Source organism: Myotis davidii, unplaced genomic scaffold (genome assembly GCF_000327345.1).
Source record: "Myotis davidii unplaced genomic scaffold, ASM32734v1 scaffold379, whole genome shotgun sequence".
Lineage (NCBI taxonomy): Eukaryota > Metazoa > Chordata > Mammalia > Chiroptera > Vespertilionidae > Myotis > Myotis davidii.
This window is the reverse complement of record NW_006290553.1, coordinates 1,573,901-1,595,213: the sequence shown is the minus strand read 5'-3', so window position 1 is coordinate 1,595,213 and position 21,313 is coordinate 1,573,901. Positions and strand designations below refer to the sequence as shown.

The 21,313-nt window shown below is 38.2% G+C and overlaps 1 protein-coding gene across 1 annotated transcript in view; it reads right to left on the bottom strand.

Annotated features, from left to right (window-relative positions):
• Window positions 1-21,313, bottom strand: part of CD96 (CD96 molecule) — an 87,767-nt gene that overhangs the window by 58,870 nt on the left and 7,584 nt on the right. Inside the window, exons 3-4 of the mRNA XM_006763612.2 lie at window positions 12,036-12,160; window positions 1,573-1,780 (exon numbers count right to left, since the gene is read on the bottom strand). Coding sequence (XP_006763675.1) covers window positions 1,573-1,780; window positions 12,036-12,160 — 333 coding nt within the window. The remainder of the gene's footprint in view (window positions 1-1,572; window positions 1,781-12,035; window positions 12,161-21,313) is intronic.

Here is a 21,313-nt window from a genome sequence, read left to right as displayed (position 1 = left end):
AGACTAGATGAGACTATTCTAACACAATCTAGCCAGCCCATTTGGTAAAGGAGAAAGTCCAGGAAGCAGGGAAAATCTAATTATATCTACAAGGAGGCAGAATCTCCTATTTTTAAGCATGTACTGGAAGGAGTTCAAAGAAGAAATAGAAATGTTGAGACAGATGTACAGATAAATAGGGAGAAAAGAATGAGATGTAAAAGTCAGAAGCGGTCAAGACCAAGATGAAAGCATTTTAATGCAGCAAAGAGGACACAGTTTAATTTGACAAGGCAATTAGGTCAAGTGACAGTGCAAAAAACCCTTGGTCAAAAGGGACACAAATTGCATTATTTAGAATTGATATTTCTTTGCACATCTCAGATGGCTGCCTTCATTGATTTGCCAATAGCAACACCAGATGAGTTGGTTTCATGTTTGCGCTAAGACAGTCACACCTCGGTAAGAGCGCTGAGGGTAATAATCTATAAAAGAGATGAACAGTCTCTCCCAACTCTTCACAGAACATTGTTTAGGCTCCATAATGAACCTGACCATCAGGGGGCTATTGATTATTTCCTAGCCCGTCCATGGGGAGAGTTGGGGAAGGAGGGAAGGTAGAAGGGAAGGAGGGCAGGGGAAGAGACAGAGGAACACTATAAGCAAGAGGCTTCAAACTATATTAATCTTGGCTGTAGCTACTCCATCTTTATGAACTGCAGGGCTGGCATTTCCTTCAAAATACTGAATTGTGTGACCTCTAATAATAATGCACTGAGATTGTAGGTACAAACAAAGATTTTCTCTTTACTTGTTCTGTCAGTCGTGACTTATGCTTTGTAAAGTTATTTTCTTTTCGTTTACCTCATTTTCAAAATCAATTAATTGCTCACCCACATCACTGCTTTTCTCTTTGCCTTAATTTAGAAATGCTGTTTTAAAAAGCACACTTCTTAGTCACAAAGATGAAAAAAATGTTCAAAGCTAGGAGTTTTTGTTTATTAACATTTCCTTGCATCACGGAACAAAATAGAATTTTCACATTTCCCCCTCTCCCCCCAGTTTGGACCCTGCAGAGTCAGAGGCCCCTACTGTGGGCGTCCTTGCTGGAGGAGCTGGCCTGCATTCACTCCAGCTGGCTTTGGCGCGGTATGGGGGTGATGCCCGGAGAGGAGAGCGTCTCTGGAACTCTGTTCATCATCCTTCTATTCTCACACTGGCCTTATTCTGTCTTGCTCCAGCAAGCAACTGAGACAATTAGACAGCTAAGAAATTATACTTTGGCAGCTATAAGTAAAGAGATTTCCAGTATTTTTAGGAAATATTAAAATTGTAAGTAAGGGAGTGGTCACCAGGAAACTGACCAGTTGTGTGATTTCAATCATCTAATAACAGAATCGTTATTCTTTCACTTCTTATCCTCCTCCCCAGCCCCAACATGAAAGGCAGGTATCAAGGTAAACAAAACTCCCGAATAGCTAGCCTTGCGTGACTGCACTCCAGGTCACAGGCTGCTTCCTCTCCGGGAGGGAAAGTGAGGCAGGCAGCAGGGATGGCAGGATGGCGGGGAGTCCAGAGAACAAACACTCTTACCAAAAACCTTGACCGTGGTGGAGGTCCTCAAGATTTTGCCAGGCATGACTGTAACGTGGCAAGAGAACTTCCGGTCATCATCGTGGATTTGGACTGGAGAGAGGTAGAGCCCATTGTCTGCACCTAGTTTGACTCTGTCTTTAAATAATGTGGATTTGCTGATGCGGTGATCCTGGGTGAAAAGTGTTTCCTGAGTTCCATTATCTTCCTGGTGAGAAAAATAGTTACCAGTCATTGAGCACTCAAGTGGGCTAGCTCTGGGCTAGGTACTCCACAAGTACTAATTTATATCTTGTAAAAAGAGAGATATGAACGAAGGATTAAAATGAAGAGGTACTAGTATTTAGTATGTTACTAACAAAATATCATTACCCTTGACTTTCAGCTAAAAACGATTGTCAGTTTCTCCTAATATGAACAGATACTTGCTGCTCTTCTGTTGAGAACCGCCCCCCTTTGAATCCTCTATAAGCTGCATATTTGGGGGGCACACAGCACTGGGGGCTAATGGCAGATGACAATCCTCATGCCAAATTCAGAAATCTCAATGGCAAGGTGTGCTGAGAAGGCTTTATGTTTTGCTTATAAAATCTTCAACTGAACTGAACAATTATAGTCACCCTCTCTCCCAGCATAACTTTAGAAAGCTCTCATTTAGGTCCCCTCAGGGCCAGGACTAGGATGAGGTAAGGCGACTCCTAGGGCACAAAATTTAAGGAGGCACTTACTCTCAGCATCTTGTAAATGCACCCTGGACACCTGAGAGTGAGCACCTCCTTAAATTTTATGCTGTAGGCACTTCCTTTCCTCCTAACCTCAGCCTTGTCAGTCCTTGCCCTTCTGCCCTTATTATTTCTATGTTTGTACTGCCTTCAAAGAAAACACATGAAGAGTAGGCTGTAAATGTTAATCTGAACTTTGGAGACCAGAGATCATTTGGAGTATTTGTTTCCTCTCTTCCATATCCTTTCTTGGGTCTGTGAAGAAAAGCTCCCATTGTTCTTGCCCACCTCATTATTTCCATGGACAAGGTCCTGGGGTAGTCACAGCACTGGTCCATTCAGTCATTCTGCTAAGGGCCCAGTGAAGAGGGGACTCTTGAGAGGCACAGGATAGAGGAAGGGGTATGTTCTTATACCCTTTAGTATAACAACATGCTCAATTCAGTTGCTTTGAAAACACTCAGATGTATAAATTTATTCTCTGGGAGTTTGAACTCAGCTGTTCTGGGATGAGCCCCTCAGTGGGTCAGGGCTGAGAACCACGGGCCTAACTCTAAACAACAGGTGGATCTTACGCACAGGAGCCAGGGGAAATGGAGGGAACTAAAGCGGATGAGGTGAACAGGAATGCATCTGGTGGGGAAGAAGTTATGAAATAATGAGAACAATGATCTGACTTGGAATCTCTAGTTTAAAAATTGAGACAGATCCAGGGTGGAAGAAATGGAAGCAGGTGAGTGAGAGAATTCAAGTATGGCGTAGGAGAAGAAACAGTGGAAACAGGAAGGTAGACTTTTTGAATAGTTTATATAGATATTTCCAGAATATATTTAGTAGAAACTCTTATGTAATTCTATAAATAACTATGGTTGGGATTGGTATCATCTTTACAAATATATATATCATACCCTGCTTAAGACCTACTCCTGAAGCAATGCACACACCTTTATTCTCACATAAAGAAAGACCTATGTGTCTATCCTTCTGTCTTCTTAATGAAGAAGTACACAGTTAAAGGGAGGGAGCTTATGTTCTGGAGACAAGGGCTCCAAAAGGAGCCTTAAGAATTAACTGGCACTTGACTCAGCATCTGCAGGCCTGGAGCCCAATAATTAAGGAGGCAGGCTCCCCCTACAGGTCTTCCAGCTCAACAAGCTTGATTTTAAAGATCCTGCTTTATGCACAGGGACTGTTTTGGTGAGGATCTTGGAGTTCAAAATGCTGCTTGACCTTTAGTAAATGCCTTGCCACCTGGAACATTTCCATCTGTCACTCTGTTGTGGGAAGAAGGGCAGTCAGAGGCCACGGTTGGAAACTGGCAAGGAAAACTACTTTTTCCTTTATTGTGTAGCTGAGTGCGACTAACCTGGGTGGTTTCATTGGTGGAGAAAAGATACAAAAAAACAAAACAAAACAAAAAACCCCAAACCCCAATTTGCTCCAGGGTTTGTTTGTTTTTCTGGGCAGTTGACTGTTGTAGAGAAAAAGGTTTGTTCCTTTATTGGGAAAGATAAGATTCAGTTGCAAAGTTATGTGTGGTAACTTACAACATTCAGAGACCCGGAAAGAACCTAGAATCCCAGTTATAAAGGGGCCAAGGCAAGACTGCCCATGGGTGGCTGCTTTCACGGAGCAAATTGGACGAGAGGCAGAAAAAACTAGTGCAGTCAAGCTGGGAAGGGGAGAATAATACCAATATCATGCTATGACCACTACTAAAATTTTATATTTTTATTAGTCATAACTTAAGTTTATTTAGCACCTACTGTTTTAGGCACTGGGCAAAGTTATTCCAAGTCTTATTTACTCCCTACAACTATTTGGAATGAACTGAAGTTAAGTAACTTGCTCAAAGGTCACGCAAAATAAGAAGGCACTTAAGTCACAGCATCAAAAAGCAGGGATGCCCAGAACCAGGGAAAAGTAAGCCTCAGAGACAACACACACTAATGAGCTATAGTGCCTATAGCTCATTCAGTAAATTCGGTTAACTGTATTGACTGCTACTTCTGTATCTCGACACTGCTTCCTATCTTCATGCCCCCCGTTTATTCTTCATCCAGCCAGTGCTGCCCATCACACACACACATACACACACACACACCAAAAACCCACTTCCAGGAGTATCAGAAATGAAAAATTTAAAAGAAATTCCTGGAGGCCAGAGGCCTTTATGTAGGCGGTTGATTACAGAGGTGTGAACAATTTGCTGACTGAAAAGGTCCTTGACACCTTATGACCCTAGGGGCCATAGAGTGTACTTCAGCTGCCACCTGATAATGATAACCTTAGGATCAGCTGGAAACAGACTGGTAAGAGGTTCTTATTATATAGTCTTTATTCTGGTCTGTTTTTCTCTTCTTGTTCTTTTAAGAAAAATTTTTGGCAACTTTCATAGACTTCCAACTTAATGGACCCTATGATTTAATGGGAAATATAGATTGCACTGGGATACCTACACTAGTCCTGACACTCAATATCTGTTCAATTAATACGAACTGTCCTCCAGCCTCACTGATGATCAACCAGCTACTTCATGAGTGTTATTTATCTGCCTGATAAACCGAGGAGTTATGGAGAGTCATAAAATCAACTCTTTAGAGATTAGTTTTTAATGCATCGTAAGAACAGGAATGTGCTCAGTTTTTCAATTGTTACCTTATTCACACCTCTCAATAATACTGTGAGGTCGGTACTATAATGATCCCCTTTTATAGATGAGGTAACTAAAACTTAGGTTACACAACATATCCAAGACATGAATTCTGAGACAAAGGAAAAACATGTACTCCTATATGCACTTATCAAAATAACCTTCCAAATTTTGCCTAAGTGGAAAAACTTAATACAAATTCTATAATAATATAAAAAACAACTTAATGCTTACATAACGCAGTGCATTGCTCAATGTGTTCTCCTCTGTCAACTCTTCTACAGGTGGCCGTGGGGGACACGATGCCATGAGGCTCAGGGAGCACAGCCTGATTGGGAAACACCGTTCCTTGAACAGTATAGCTGGGTCTCAAAATGGACAAACAGCAGCCTGCCTTTATTTAAAATGTTGATATTTTCTTCATCAGGAATTTTTCCTAAATTTTGATTTTATAATATTTTATTAATTTGTATACCTTGGTTACTGATTTTTTCAGCACTCCCTTAAATTGTCATCCAAGGTGTGAGCCCTATTTACCCTAATCTTGGCTCTTGGGTCACACAGCTAGTAAATGGAGGAACCAGGACTTGAAAAAATAATTTCCCTCCAAAGTCCATGCTGTTAATGACTTTGTTATATACAGCCTCACAAATGTAGGAGGATAAACAATCCTTGACTTTTCTGCTTAGAGGCTATTTGAGAAGAATTAATGCACAAGAAAAATAAATACAAAACCATACCCCATACCTATAGAAGAGAAATAAACATATAATTAAGTTATGAACAAGAGTTAGATAATTTGCATGATAAGGGGTCATATTGAATTATGAAACACTGCTTCCCTGTGTTCCTTAAAGACCTGACAAACCTGGGAATGAGTGGTGGAGGTTTTCCTATTTTTTTTACTAGAATCAGAATTGCCAATCCAGAAAAGGGACATTGTTACTATTTGATTTCGTGACATTATTTCATCCCTGGGATGCCGCAAGCTCTGAGTCAGAGCTGGCGGTGTTGACTACAGCACATGGTGGGTGTTGAGTGCCTATAGCTCATTCAGTAAATTCGGTTAACTGTATTGACTGCTACTTCTGTATCTCCACACCGCTTCTTATCTTCACGCACCCCGTTTATTCTCCATCCAGCCAGTGCTGTCCAAGCAGCTGCTTGTGAAGCCCCCAGGTCCACTCTGTAGGGCACCAGAACAATATTTTTCTAATCATCACAATTATTGTCAACACTTTGTAGGTTGGCTGGCCCTTTAAGTTTGATTATGATGAAGACAAGTAGAGGCTACTGTCATCCGGTAGAAGGCGACAGTTCTGAATTGCTAGGTTTCTCACAGGTATGGAAAACCAGCATTGTTCATTAGCACCATTTATCTTTTTGTTTAGCTATAAAACATCAAAAATATTAAAGAACAGTATATCTATAAACATACATTTGTAGATAAAAAGTTTAAAAATATAAGCATCTAGGTTTTTAAAAATGTTTTTATTGATTTTTACAGAGAGAGGAAGGGAGCGGGATAGAAAGATAGAAACATAAATGAGAGAGAAACATCATCAATCGACTGTCTCCTGCATACCCTCTCTGGGGACTTATTCCCAGGCATGTGCCCTTACGAGGAATTGAACTGTGATCTCTTTGTTCCTGGGTCAACGCTTAGCCACTTAGCCACACCAGCCCGGCAGCATCTAGGTTTTAGTTATATGCCTTTATCGCTAATATTGAACTGTTTGCTGAAATATTTCTGTCCTTCTTGTTGTGATTTTAAAGAGAAAAACCATGGGTTTCTCTTTATCTACAACTTTGGGAATAAACATTTTCTCCTGCCCTTATCTCCCCAAATTGTACTCATGGGTCCCAGGGTTTTAGAACATGTCTGTCATTTGCTGGTCAACTGTTTTATTAAATATTCAGCTCAAAAATAATCTTAGAAAGATTTCCCAGGTCCATCTAGTCAGAGTCAAACTATTTTCCCTCTTTTTTTAAAAAAAATTATCAAAATTGTATTTCATGGTAGGAAATATGTCCAATATAGTTTGTATCCCTGTAGGAGCTAGTACCCAAAACAGATTTCATATGTTTATTGGATTGAATTGAAATTTATACTGTGGGAAATCAGGATGATCGTTTGGAATAAAAACAGAATATTAGATATATGTAGAAGCTCCCAAGACAAGCCGGAAGAATTTCCCTGATGAATGTATGTTTGTGCCCCAGGACATAAAATGGGAAACATATCACTTGTCCTTTTTCTACCAACTGCATCCCATCTAAACGTTCATGTATTGTGCAATTTCTAATATATCACCTGCCATTCACTCAGACCTTCAGTGTCCACTGAAGGGTTAACCCTTGGTGTTCACTTAGTTACCTTCCATGCTAGATCAATGTTGGATACCCTAATTGTGCCTGATGCCTGTCTACTTCAGTGTAGTCACAATTCTGGAAAGTAACTTCCCCAAATGCAAAGGATCTGCCCATGAACGCATTTAGCACAGCCTTCATATGGGGTCAGATACATATACCAAATAATTTTCTAAATTAACAGAGCATCCTAATAATCTCCATGAGGGTCATAACTGATTTAATTAGATGCTATAAAATTCTATACATAGGAGGGCATATTTTTTATTTTCCAGTGACCTAGATTAAAATAATTTTAGTTTGTAAAATTGATTGCAGACTCTAATGCAGACCTGAAAATGGGAACGTGCATAGCCTCCTGGAGCTACTGAGTTTATTACAGCAGGTGTCTGTCCTCCTGAGCTCATCTCCCTCGTCTCTGAATTTTATAAAAACCACATTATATAATGTTTGTGAGGACAACTGGCTTATTGTTATGATTGTTATTGCTAGTTTAACAAGAGATTAAAGAACTAAAATAAGATATTTATGTCCTCTGCAGACCTATAACAGTCATGGCATGAAGTGCTGCAGTTTATTCCTTAATATGAGGAAATTAGATAATTTCATATCAGACTTGCTGAATCCCGCAGCCTCCAACAGCATGGAGCATGGATGTAAATCAGAAGAGCAAATAGATTTTGACATTTAAAAATGGAATGCACAGTAGGAATTTAATCAGCACATTTACCAATATAATATTTCCTTTGAAGAGAGGTTTCTTTCAAAAAGACACCTCCGTTTCTCTGTATCATGAGGCATCATTTGAAGTGACAGCATGGCTTGAGGTTCCAGCAGAAGTTTAGGATTCACTCTCTCGGTGGGTGACCTTAGGTGCACTCTCTCTGCCCCTCATTTATCCTAACTGTCCTGGCAGGATCCAAAGATGAGGTCTATTTAGTCTTTTTCATTTCTTTAAAGAAAATTACTAGATAAGGATGCCTTACCATTTATCAAGTCACTGACACTTAATGAGCTGCTATTCATTAATCAATCAAATGCACAGCATCAATTTAGTGACCATCAATTTAATATGAGGACAAGGAATAGGACTGTGGGGGAAGGAGACAAAGAGACACAGAACCATTCCATTATTCACTGAGTGCCTATGTTCCAGGCACTATACCAAATGCTAAGAATTTTTGAAGCGAGTGATAACTTTATGTGCTGGAGAAGCTCATAGTCACACAAGGGACACAGATCAAGTGAAGGTTTTACATTTGCTTGGAAAAACAGACCACACACCCTAAAGATAAGACACTACCAATCAACTTACTTAGCCAGCAAAAATCAGGATATTGAAGATTTACTAAACTTTATTATTATTAAGCTTTATTATTCTCACTGTTAGTTGAGTTTATGACAATTGGGGTAGAAACTGTTTGCCTATTCGTGGAAAACATTAAAAATGTAAGCCAAAGTATAGAAAGTGCATTCCCATTACTGTAATGTTTAGTATTGTAAGTTTCTGCTCTCCTCCCACCCCAGGTCCTCTCCTCTTCAGAACCTTTGCTTAAGAAACAAATTGTATCGCATTTGTTAAGAACAATTGAATTATACTAACCATAGGCATCATGCCCAGAAAGCCTTATATTTTAAAAACCAAACACTATGAAAGAATAAGAGTGTTTTCTGACCGATAACGAAGAGACATTGGACAATTTAGCACAGTGAAAAAGATACTTTAGAATATTTTTTCCTTTCATTTTACTGACTACCCAAAATATATGTAGCCAGAGAGAAATTATCTGTAGGTGTATTTCAAGGTCTACTAGAAGCTCAGTTATTTTTGATTTGTTACATCCCCAGAGAAATCTTTTTATATGAAGGGTCTACTTTCCAAGACAGTCCACAAAAATATAGGTCAACTTGAAATATGAGTGATAATTCATGCAAATGCAGTATTTTGCAAACTATCAGCTGCTAAGTTCATGGATATCTATGATTCTGTAAGAATCTTTAAATTTTGTGTTTTTATTGTGATGACAAGCTAAAAAATAATATAATCATATTCTGGATCATCTAAATGAATACTCATTTTGTGATTCTCAAAATTATGTTTATGATTATCTTTATAATTCCTTTAGTCTTGTGTTATTGTAACTGTGCAGAAACCTTATTTTCACATTATTGCAGGAGTCCCTAATCCCCCCCCGCCACTTTTTCCATTTGCCTACCTCCACCCTCCCCTACTTACCTCTTCCTTGGACTTTACCAAAATTATTGTCTGTGTCTATGGACTATGCATAGGTGTTCTGTAGCTATTTCCTTCATCTTCTTTATCCAATCACTACTGCATCCCTCTCCCTTTGTGCATCAGCCAGTCTAGCATTCCATGTATTTCTGCTTCTGATTACATTTTGTTCATCAGATTTTTTTCCATTAGATCCCACATATTAGTAAGATCATATGGTATTTGTCTTTCTCTGGCTTATTGCACTTAGCATAATACTCTCCAGGTCCATCCATGCTGTTGCAAAGAGTAAGACTTCCTTCTTTTTTACAGCTGCATAGTATTCCATGATGTAAATGTACTACAGCTTTTTAATCCACTGATCTGCAAATGGAAAAACTTGGGATGTTTCCAAACCTTAGCTATTGTAAGTAACTCATCTATGAACATAGGAATGCATATATTATTTCTGATTGGTGATTAGGATATAGTCCCAGAAGTGGGATAGCTGGGTCAAAAAGTAGTTCCATTTTTAATTTTTTGAGGAAACTCCATACTGCTTTCCAAAGTGGCTGCACTATTTTGCATTCCCACCAGCAGTGCACGAGGGTTCCCTTTTCTCCACATCCTCACCAGTACTTGTTATTTGTTGATTTATTGATGCTAGCCATTGTGGCAGGTGTGTGGTGATATCTCATTGTGGTTTTAACTTGCATTTCTCTGATGATGAGTGATGTTGAGTATCTTTACATATATCTATTGGCCATTTGTACATCCTCTTTGGAGAGGTGTCTAATCTTATTTTTTAAATATGCCCTTTATTTTGATTTTTTCCCCCTTTGATTCAAACTGGCCTCAGCCAGTGCCTGGACTCATCTACCTCCCTCCCCTTGCCTAATTATTAAGTCTCAGGACAATGAGGTTCTGGTCAGTATCCAGTAGTCTTGGGTCTATTGACTACAGATACAGAGTTTTCAATCAAAATAATAATAATATCTTGGCCTCCGTTATGTTTTAGCTCTGGAAAACGGAACAATCCCACAGAAAAAATCCTTGTGAAATGGGACAGAACCCCCATTGTTCACATCAGGACTAGATGGAATGACTAATTACCTGTGACTCTGGGCATGGCACCATATCCTTAATAAATCTGTACTTTCTTGGCTGCAAACTCCTGTTCGTGTCTTATGGGGCTTTGATGCATGCAGGCAAATGCCCTTTCAGTCCGGTAACATTATCTGATTTAACAGTATTAGAGGTGGACTATGTATATTGGTTAATAGCTGGTTGCCATTTGATTGGCTTAGAAAATTTCTCATAAAATTCCAGATTCCTGAATTTTGAAGTCAGAAAACAAGATAACTATAGGCCTGCCGATCCCTGTGGCAGTAATAGAACTAACCAGTGGCTGTTTGTAATATAGGTCCTCCTTCTATAAGGTACATTTTCCACCTATCTATATATATAAAACCCTAATATGCAAATAGACTGAACAGCAAAACAACCGAACAACTGAACAACCAGTAGCTATGATGTGCGCTGACCACCAGGGGACATGTGTGGAACATGGCAGGAGTCGGCAGCAGAGCACGGAACATGGCAGATGTCAGCTGCAGTGGGATGGTGGAGCAGGTAAGTAGGGGCGCCAGACCAAGGCGGGGTGCTGGTCACTGATCTCTGGGCAAGCCTCTGGTGGTTACTGAAAATTCTTTGCCTGGCACCTATCCGATTGATCGGTGCCCTCAGTGGGCGCAAGTGGTGGGTGCCAGCTCCAATCACCCTGAGGGCTTCTTCAACTCACCTTGCTCCTGAGGGGCAACAGCCATCACTCGCACCCACTGATAGCACCAGCCCCAATCCCTGGTGCTGTCAGCGGTGCAAGCAGGGCTGGCGCCATCAGTGTGTAGGAGCAGCAACAGTGGGAGTGGGGTTGCTGGCAGACAGGGGACCAGTGGCCATGGAAGGAAGGGCCAGGCAGGAATGTGGTGGATGGGCTGAGACCCACCCTGTGCTCACCGCAGCCCCGTGGCCCACAGATCCTTTCAAGGTGCACAAATTCATTCACTGGGCTCCTAGTATTTTATAAGCATTAGATTTTGTGTTTCCCCACATAAAGCAATGTTGTGTATTTCCCAGGATGTGATGGTAAGCATTCTGAGAAAAGGGAGTCTATCCCTAGGTATACATTGTTGGTAAAACAAACATTTGTGAGTAGGGTCTTCTGGAGATGGTTTTTCTACAGGACACCATCACATGCTTTTCTGTAATGGGGGCTTGGCATATAGCTTGAAATAGAAACTAACCTTTAGAAACTAATTTCTAAATCAGTGCATGCATAGACCCAGAGACTTGCTGAGTGTCTCCCCACAACCATTCCCAACCTGACCCATAATACCTGTCCCTCATCCAGTATGTGCTTCCTTCCCTATTATTATTTGTTATTCATCTTTATTTCATTAATATTTAAAGATCATTGCAGGTATTCACTGAAAAGGGCAGCACTTACCACCAACCATGCAGAGGTGAACTCAGATGAAATTCCCGAGGAGATATTTTGAAGGCATGGTATTTTCAGAGTCTGATTTATCTCTATTTCTATTGTATTGTGGCTTCTCCATTCTTCCTGTGTAACTGTAACAAAACATAAGGTGGAAAAGACATGGATCTGTGATTAGTTTATAAAGTGCCTTTTATCAAAGAAACGAGAACTGTTTTAGCATAAAGATTCATCCATCCTCAGGGTATACCTATGAAGTAAAGAGGAGAAATCCCATTAGAGCCCTTACTGTGTAAATGGCAAAACAAAGTCACTAAGAAAAATCACCACTGAAAAATTATAGGGGCTCTTTCCTAAAAGAATTAAGTTCACATTTTGACATGTTCCTCTGATTTATCCCTAAATTCGTGCTTTAGTCTTCAGATCACATTTCCTTAATCAGATAGAATGTAAAACATTAAATCTTAGCCTATAATTGCCCTTTTAAATTTTAATAGACTTAATATTTTTATGTCTGTGAACCTAAAACAGCAAAATGAGCGGAAAGTACAGAGAGTTCCCATATTCCCCTTGGTCCCAGGCTTGCACAACCTCCCCCATTATTAACATCCCTAATCACAGCGGTATATTTGTTACAATCATGAACCTACCACGACTCATCTTTATTACCTAAACTGCATAGGTTATTTACATTAGGGTTCACTCTGGGTGTTGTGCAGTCTATGGGTTTTGACACATGTATAATGACGTGTTCACCATTGTGGTATCATACAGAACAATTTCACTGCCCTGAGAATGGTCTATGCTCCATCTATTCATCGCTCCCTCCCACCAAACTCCTGTCAACCACGGATTTTTTTCCTGTTTTTATAATTGTCTTTACAGAGCTTATAAATTCCTTCAAGTAAAAAATGATACAGGAAAATATATAAGAAAAATCTAGGGAGACATCATTAACACATTGGTTTCATTTTTAAAGTGATGTGAGATAAATAGCTGTCTATAGACTTTTTGTGTGGAAAGTTTTATACACACACACACACATATCCATTTTTTATTAAACTAAAACATCAAATAATAATCCTATATACTAAAAGGTTAATATTCAAATTGTCTCCTTGACCGGGAGTGAGACTCGGAGTTTGACCAGGGAGCCAGGCTGTGCCGCCAACTGCCTGTGGCCCCTCCCTCCGGCCCCCCCTCCCCATCAGCACCCCCACCAGCCTGACCCCACCAGTGCATGAATTTGTGCACCAGGCCTCTGGTATATAATAAAAACAACTTTAGCATCCTAATATCTTAAAAACCTTATTTTTATATATATATACAAATCTTGTTTGTGTGCATGTGTTTCTCATACTTTGCAATCCTATTAACCAAAAGATGTTACCTATGAATTTTACTTAAAAATGTTTTGCATGATTCTTAAACAATTTGTGGTTAACATTTTTAAAGGCTTTATGTCATTCCATCATATATACCCATCGTCATTAGTTTAGTCACGTCCAATTATTGAATGATTATGCTCTTATAGTTTGGATTCTTACTTTATTTAAACTATTACACTCTATATAGCAAAGATCATCCTATACTAATAGCTTTTCTGACCATTCAGCTACTAAAGAATAATTATCACGAGTATGATTAATGAATCATGGATTAATATTCTCATTATTATCAACAGCATATATATTTAGAGTGGAATATTTCTCAGTTTGAGGAGGGTATATCTACCTAACCTTTAGAACTTTGTTATAGTTCAATCTCTCATAGGTTCCAGCTATTCTTTCTACTCTCTCTGCCTTCTATGCTTAATTGAAACCAGGCCTTCCCATCAGGGAACATCTTCCTTGCATCATTTTCAAATAATAGCTGCTTATTTTCTTGTACCCTTATTTCCTCAAGATCAGGAGTTGTGTCGGCACCTTCCTTGCTCTCCATTGCTACTTTCAAGTATTACTCCAACCCCATAACTTAAAAAAAAGCACTCCTTCCCTTTATAGTTAAAGACATTTAGCTATAACAGTATTTCCAAATAAAGTTCTTTGTATACCACCATCACAATATTTTTTTGCCATATTTGCATACCATCATTATTACTATTTAATTTTATTCTTGAAAATATTGTAATTGTTTTACTTAAATACATTTATTTTAAACAGACAATTATCTAGGCACTAATATTTGTGAAGTCCATAAAATCCAATTTATATATTAATTATATTTTAATGTACATTACTTAAATACATAAGTATTACATTTTTGTAAATTTTGTCCAGATTGTGAGGTTGTCATCAAAGAATTAAAAATCTATCAAAAACAATAACCTAAAAATATATCAGAAATTGAGAAGCAACTTGATGGGATTGAAAATCTATTGTACATTACAAAAGATGAATTCATGAGATGGAATAGAGAATTTATAAAGTGAATCACAGAAAAGAAAAAAGTAGCAAATATAGAAAAAGACACATTAGGGATGTATGTAAATTTAGGAACTTATTTTTACAATTGAAACCTAATAAATTTAAATGTGAATAAAAACACCATGCAACTGTTAGAAATAACGACTGCATTCCTCTGTAATCTGGAAATGGGAAAAACTTTTCCTGTGATTCAGAATCAGGACCAACATGAAAAAAGAGTGAAATATTTTATTTCATAAAAAAAATTATTCTGCACTGGAAACATTATCATAGAAAGCAAGGAGAGACAACAAACTGGGCAAATATTTGCAACTTATATGCAACGGTTAATAGCTTTCATATATGGGGCATTTTCAGCATAATAAAGATAGTAACCATATGAATCAAAACTCATAATGGGTTTAAATTATATAAATTCATGACACTTAACACAAAATAATTACTGTCACTTAAGAGTGCTAGTGAACCAATTTACTTTTACAACTGGTAAATAAAGGAAAGGACCAAGTAAGTATCTGTTCTGCTTTTCATAGACAAACTGTATATCATGTAAATAATTGGCGGATAAGAGAAAGTTTTCTTTATTAGGATGCATCAGCTAATAAATGAAGGAATGGTAGATTTAGAACATCTGTTTGGCAATCCATAATAAATTAATGGATCTAGGTAATATTCATTAGTGGCTGCTTATATTACATGGCCAGATATTATGTGCTTCTGATGTAATTCTATAACATCATCTATGATGTACTCTTGCCAAAAAACAAAACAAAAACAAAAACCTTAATGTGATCAAATCTCTGTATTTAACCAAAAGGTGACAGAGGAACATACAGATATGGGGATAATCGGGCTACAGATAATCAAATTTACTCAACAAATACATCACAGAAGAAAAATAAGCAATGTAAAATAGCCTTCAGATGAAAGAGATTTATTAAATAATCACAACACATGGAGGTTATTTGAATCCTAATTTAAACCAAATGTAAAAATAAAGATTATGAGGCCAACTAGATATTTGATGACAAAGGGACTTACTAGTTTTGTTGTTGTTGTTGTTTTTTAATCTGATAGTGGTATTATGGCTACATATTTTTTCAACATCTTTATCTTTTAAAGATTTATCGTAAAATTAATAGGGTATCTTGATTTTCTTCAAACTATTTTGTGAGGGGGCAGTTGGTAAGAGTTTAAGGAAAATAAGATTGCCTATGAGTTGATAATTGTTGATGTTATATGTTTAGAATTTTGTTATAGTTTCATCTCTCATAAGTTCCAGCTATCTTCATGATACTATTCTATATAATTTTGTATATGTTTGGAATTTTCTACAATTAGGAATTTTTTAAGTTTTTTCATGCATCACTTGAAATCATCTCGGATACTAGCAGCTATATGTAACACAATTGAGAAAAATTAAAGAATCCCTCTCCTCCACCACCCAATTCATTCCTATTACCCAATGGTTTTAAAACTGTGGCCTGTGGGCCCAATTTGGCTTGATGCCTGATCTATATATATAAAAGCCTAATATGCAAATTGTCCCCACCAGAGTTGGACTGGAGACCAGGAGTTCGATCGCTTGCTATGATGTGCGCTGACCACCAGGGGGTAGCGCGGAATGAAGGAAGGCCCCAGCTGGCAGCCAGCAGCTGGGGAAAGGAGGCCCTGACCAGCAGCCAGAAGGCCCTAATCAGCCCTGATTGCCAGCCAGGCCTAGGGACCCTACCCATGCATGAATTTCATGCACCAAGCCTCTAGTTTTGTAAATAAGGTTCTATTATAACATACATATTGTATAGAGGTGCTCTCATGCTACAAAGGTGGAGTTGAGTAGTTGTAACAGAGACTGTATGGACCACAAAGCCTAAAATAGTTACTATCTAGCCCTTCAGAGAAAGTTTGCTGACTCCTGCTCTAACTTTTCATCATCCATTATTCCCTGATATAATCCTGGGTAATTTCAGTAACCATGTAGATGACTTATTCAATACCTGGCCTCTTAGTTCTTTCCACTGTCATCTCCATCAACTGTCTCCACTCCATTTCAGCCATGTACTCTCACAGTCAAATCTCAGACCTATCACCAGGCACTATTGCTCCACCTACAAAATCACTAATTCAAACCTACAAACACATCTTCTTCTTGTGCAACTAGTCCATCTCAACTGTTCTCTGACCTTATTGGATTTTTTAATGAGTTGATATCTCTACTTTCCCTCAATCCATCACCTGTCTTCTTTCTTTTCTTCCCTCATTATCAAGCTAAACTTCCATAGTTTCTATCATTTTGATAATATTCTTTCTAATATCCCAAATCCCTTGCCTTTTTTCCCCCATCTGTTTAAAGAGAATTGGACTATGGTAGACCCAAACTGTTTACTTTTTAATGCACAGACCCAAACAGCCAAGCAGTGCTGGAGAAAGCCACAGTGCAAATTGTTTTCACTGCACTTTCATACCACAGTCAAATGAATGTTCAACACTGATCAAATGTCCAATACATCTACTAGTACCTAGTGAACTCATTTTCCTTCTATCTATAGAAGGTATTTCAAACCTCTCCAAATGTCTTTTTCCGAAGCCTCCTTATTTGCCTGAAGATAACCTTCTTCATTTTAGAGAAAAGATTACAAGATGGCACATACCTTATCATATGTACTCATCCTAGTTTCCTTCTCTCCTGGTATAATAAAAAAAAAAGTTCTTTATTCCATTTCCAGATAGTCCTACTACTAATGTTACGGATCTCAATGCCTTCATCTTCTTAGAAACTTTAATTTATTTAATTTACCTTTTTAATTGTATATTTAACTACGCTCAACTGCATCTTGCTTATTGGCTTTGAAACAACAGTCAATGTCTGTCATTAAATAAAACCATCACTGCCACCACCATCACCATGACCACAGGAATGAAAATCCTCATTTAAGTTCCCCTACCCTTTGCATTACTACGAACACATTTCTTAGTTGTGTCAATATTTGCTGTTTTCACTTCTTTTTTAAAAATTTTTTTTATTAAGGTATTACATATGTGTCCTTATGCCCCCATTACTTCCCCAACCCCCCACTCATGCCCTCACCACCCTGTTGTCTGTGTCCATTGGTTATGCTTAAATGCATGCATACAAGTGTGAGCTTGTTTTCACTTCTTTGACTTCTATTCATACCTTTTCTCCCTTCACTCTGACTTCCAACTCTAATAATGCCACAAAACAGCTCTTGTGATCAATACATTTTGTTTATAAATACAGTACAATAATCACTTTGTCCTCTCAGAAACGTCAGAATCAGTGGCTGCTTCCTTTATTAAATACTATTATTATTCTAGGTTTTTATAATATAACTCTCCCAATTTTACTCCTGCCTCTTTAGTTACTGTTCTATTCAATTTGAACATTTGTTTTTCTCCATCCATCACTATGGACTCTGTTGAAGGGCCACATAGTTTTTCTTAGTTGATTTTCTACCTCTATATGATTTCTTTCACTTCCAGAACTTCAGTTAGCACCCACACTCAGGTGGCTCACCAGCTTATATCTTCTGTTTAAACCTTTATCTAGATCAAGAATTATATATCCAGTTGTTTGCCTGACATCTTCTGTATGTTTCAACTTCATGTCTAACTCAACATGGATGAAGTCAAACTCAAAATAATCCCTACGCAATCTGTTTTCTAACACAATGAGTAATTTCTCATTTTTTTTTTCTGTTCTACATATTTGAAACCAAAGCATCATCCTTGACTGCTTTTTATTCCTCACTCCACATAAGCAACCTGCCACCAAATTCTACAGGTTGATTCTCCTACATATTTTTAATCTGAGCATTCTTCTCCATCTACTGCCACTTTTCTCAGTTTTACTGGTACCTCTCACCTAGATTTCTGTCATTGCCTTCTAACTGGCCTACACTAATTATCCTCTCAGCCCTTCTCCAATTTATTCTCTAAATGTTGGCCACAGTGATCTCTTTGGCATGCAAGATAAAACAATAAAATTAAAAAAAAAACCTTTTAATTAGTTTCCACAGTTTTTAGGATAAAAACAAAACTGAACCAGACTAATCAATCTCTCTAGCCTTATCTTCAACTGATTTCCTTTCAAACCTGCTCTTTTAAAAAATAATACCTTTTAAAATTCCCCACAGTTGCCATATCTTCCTCCTACCACAGAGTCTTTGAAACTCTGTTATCTGTAAAGCTATATTCCCCACCATTACCTGATTAATGCCTGATCAAGTGTCACTTCTGCAGGAAACCTTTCTTGATTTTTCTGTTATGCCCTCTTCTAACACTGTCTTCTTTTTTACTAAAGAACACTTCTCACTATTGCAATTTGATATTTGTTTTATTATTTGATTAATGTCTGTCTCCTCTCATTGGACTTCCTGATTCCTGATTCCTGAGAGTCATGTCTAATGCATACCACTGTATCCCTCAAGCCTAGCACTGTAATATATTTATTAAAAATATTTGTTAGATGAAGAGTTAATACAATTTAAGAAGAGCCAGCATTTAAGTTCAAGAACAACTTATGCTATAAAAACATATATAGATCAGTGGGACAGAATAGAAAGGCCAGAAAGAAATCTACACATATATGATCAACTAATTTATTACAAAGGAATCAAGGGTATTCAGTGGGAAAAGGACAATCTCTTTTATAAATGGTGCTGAAAAAACTGAACAGCCACATGCAAAAGAATAAAAGTGAACCTCTACCTTACACCATTCACAAAATTCAACTCAAGATGGATTAAAAACTTGATTTTTTTGATTTAACAGTAAAATGAAAGTAAAAAGGAAAAATCAGTAAGTCGAACTACAACAAACTAAAAGCTTTTGTACATCAGAGGGAATCATCAAATGAAAAGGCAACCTACTGAGTGGGAGAAAATATTTGCAAATCATCTATAATAATAAAAGCGTAATATGCTAATTCTGTGGTTGGCAAACCTCAGCTAGCGAGCCACATGTGGCTCTTTGGCCCCTTGAGTGTGGTTCTTCCACAAAATACCACATGCAGGTGCGCATGTAGTACTAATTAGACCAGACAGCCAAACGATCTTCTGGACGTCATTCCAGGTGTCCTTCCAGATGAAGCTGCCGTGGCAGAGGCCAAGGCAGAGATGGTTAGGGGCAGTCAGGCAGGCAGGTGAGTGGTTAGGGCAGATAAGGCAGGCATAGAGAGTAGTTAGCAGAAATCAGGCAGGCAGGCAAGTGGTTAGAGGTGATCAGGCAGGTAGGGGGAGTGGTTAGGGCTGATCAGGCAGGTAGGCAGAAGTGGTAGGCAGGCAGGCAGGTGAGCAGTTAGGAGCCAGTGGTCCCAGATGACAAGAGGGATGTCCCGGATTGTGAGAGCGTGCAGGCCCGGCTGGGAACTCCCGGTTGAGGGACCTCCCCCAACACCCCCCTGCACACAAATTTCGTGCACCAGGCCTCTAGTATATCTAATAAAAGGTTACTATCCAAAATTATAAAGAACTCATACAACTCAATAACAAAAACAAACAAACAACCTGATTTAAAAATGGGCAAAGATGTTGAATTCACAGTTTTCCAAAGAAGACATACACATGTCCAACAGGTACATGAAAAGGTGCTCAACATCGCTATTCATCAGGGAAACGCAAATCAAAACCACAATAAGATGTCACTTCACAATTGTTAGAATGGCTGTTATCAAAAAGACCAGAGATAACAAGTGTTGGTGAGAATGTGGAGAAAAGGTAAGCCTTATACGCTGCTGATGAGAATGTAAACTGGTACAGCCACTATAGAAAACTGTATGGAAACTCCTCAAAAAATTAAACATAGAACTACCATGTAATCTAGCAATCCCACTTCTGGATATATACCTAAATGAAATGAAATTAATGTCTCAATAAATATCTGCATTCATATGTTAATTGCAGCATTATTTATACTAACCAAACATGTGGAAACAACATAAGTGCCCATCAATGGATAAATGGATAAAGAAAATGTTCTAATACGCAATGAAATGTTATTCAGCCATGAAAAGGAAATCCTGCTATTTGGGATAGGATGGATGGACCTTGACAGCATTATGCTAAGTGAAATAAATAAGACAGAGAAAGGCAAATACTGCATGATTTCATCTATACATGGAACTGAAAAAATAAAACTGAAATCAGAGATACAGAGAACAGATTAGTGCTTGCCAAAGGTGGAGGTGGGGGATTGGAAAAATGGGTAAAGGTGATAAAAAAAAGTACAAACTTGCCGTTATAAGATAAATAAATTCTAGGGAGCTAATACACAGCACGGTGACTAAAGGTAAAAGTCCTTGAAGGCTTTTGTTGTAATCTGGGAAATTAAAGTCACATTATACTCTTTTAATGAGTCCTAATAACTACAAATTTTATTTATTTATTTTTTCTGTGTCTAGATTGCTTTTTTGTGGACTTTTTTTTAAATTTAAATCTTTATTGTTCAGATTATTACATTAGTTACTCTTTTTTTCCAACATAACTCCCCTCCACCCAGTTCCCACCCCACCCTCCGCCCTCACTCCCCAACCACTGTCCTCATCCATAGGTGCATGATTTTTGTCCAGTCTCTTCCCGAATCTCCCACACCCCTTTCCCCCCCAAGAATAGTCAGTCCATTCCCTTTCTATGTCCTGGATTCTATTATGATCACCAGATTATTTATTCACTTGATTCTTAGATTCACTTGTTGATAGATGCATATTTGTTGTTCATCATTTGTACCTTTACCTTTCTCTTCTTCTTCCTCTTCTTAAAGGATACCTTTCAGCATTTCATATAAGACTGGTTTGGTGGTGATGAACTCCTTTAGCTTTTCCTTATCTGTGAAGATCTTTATATG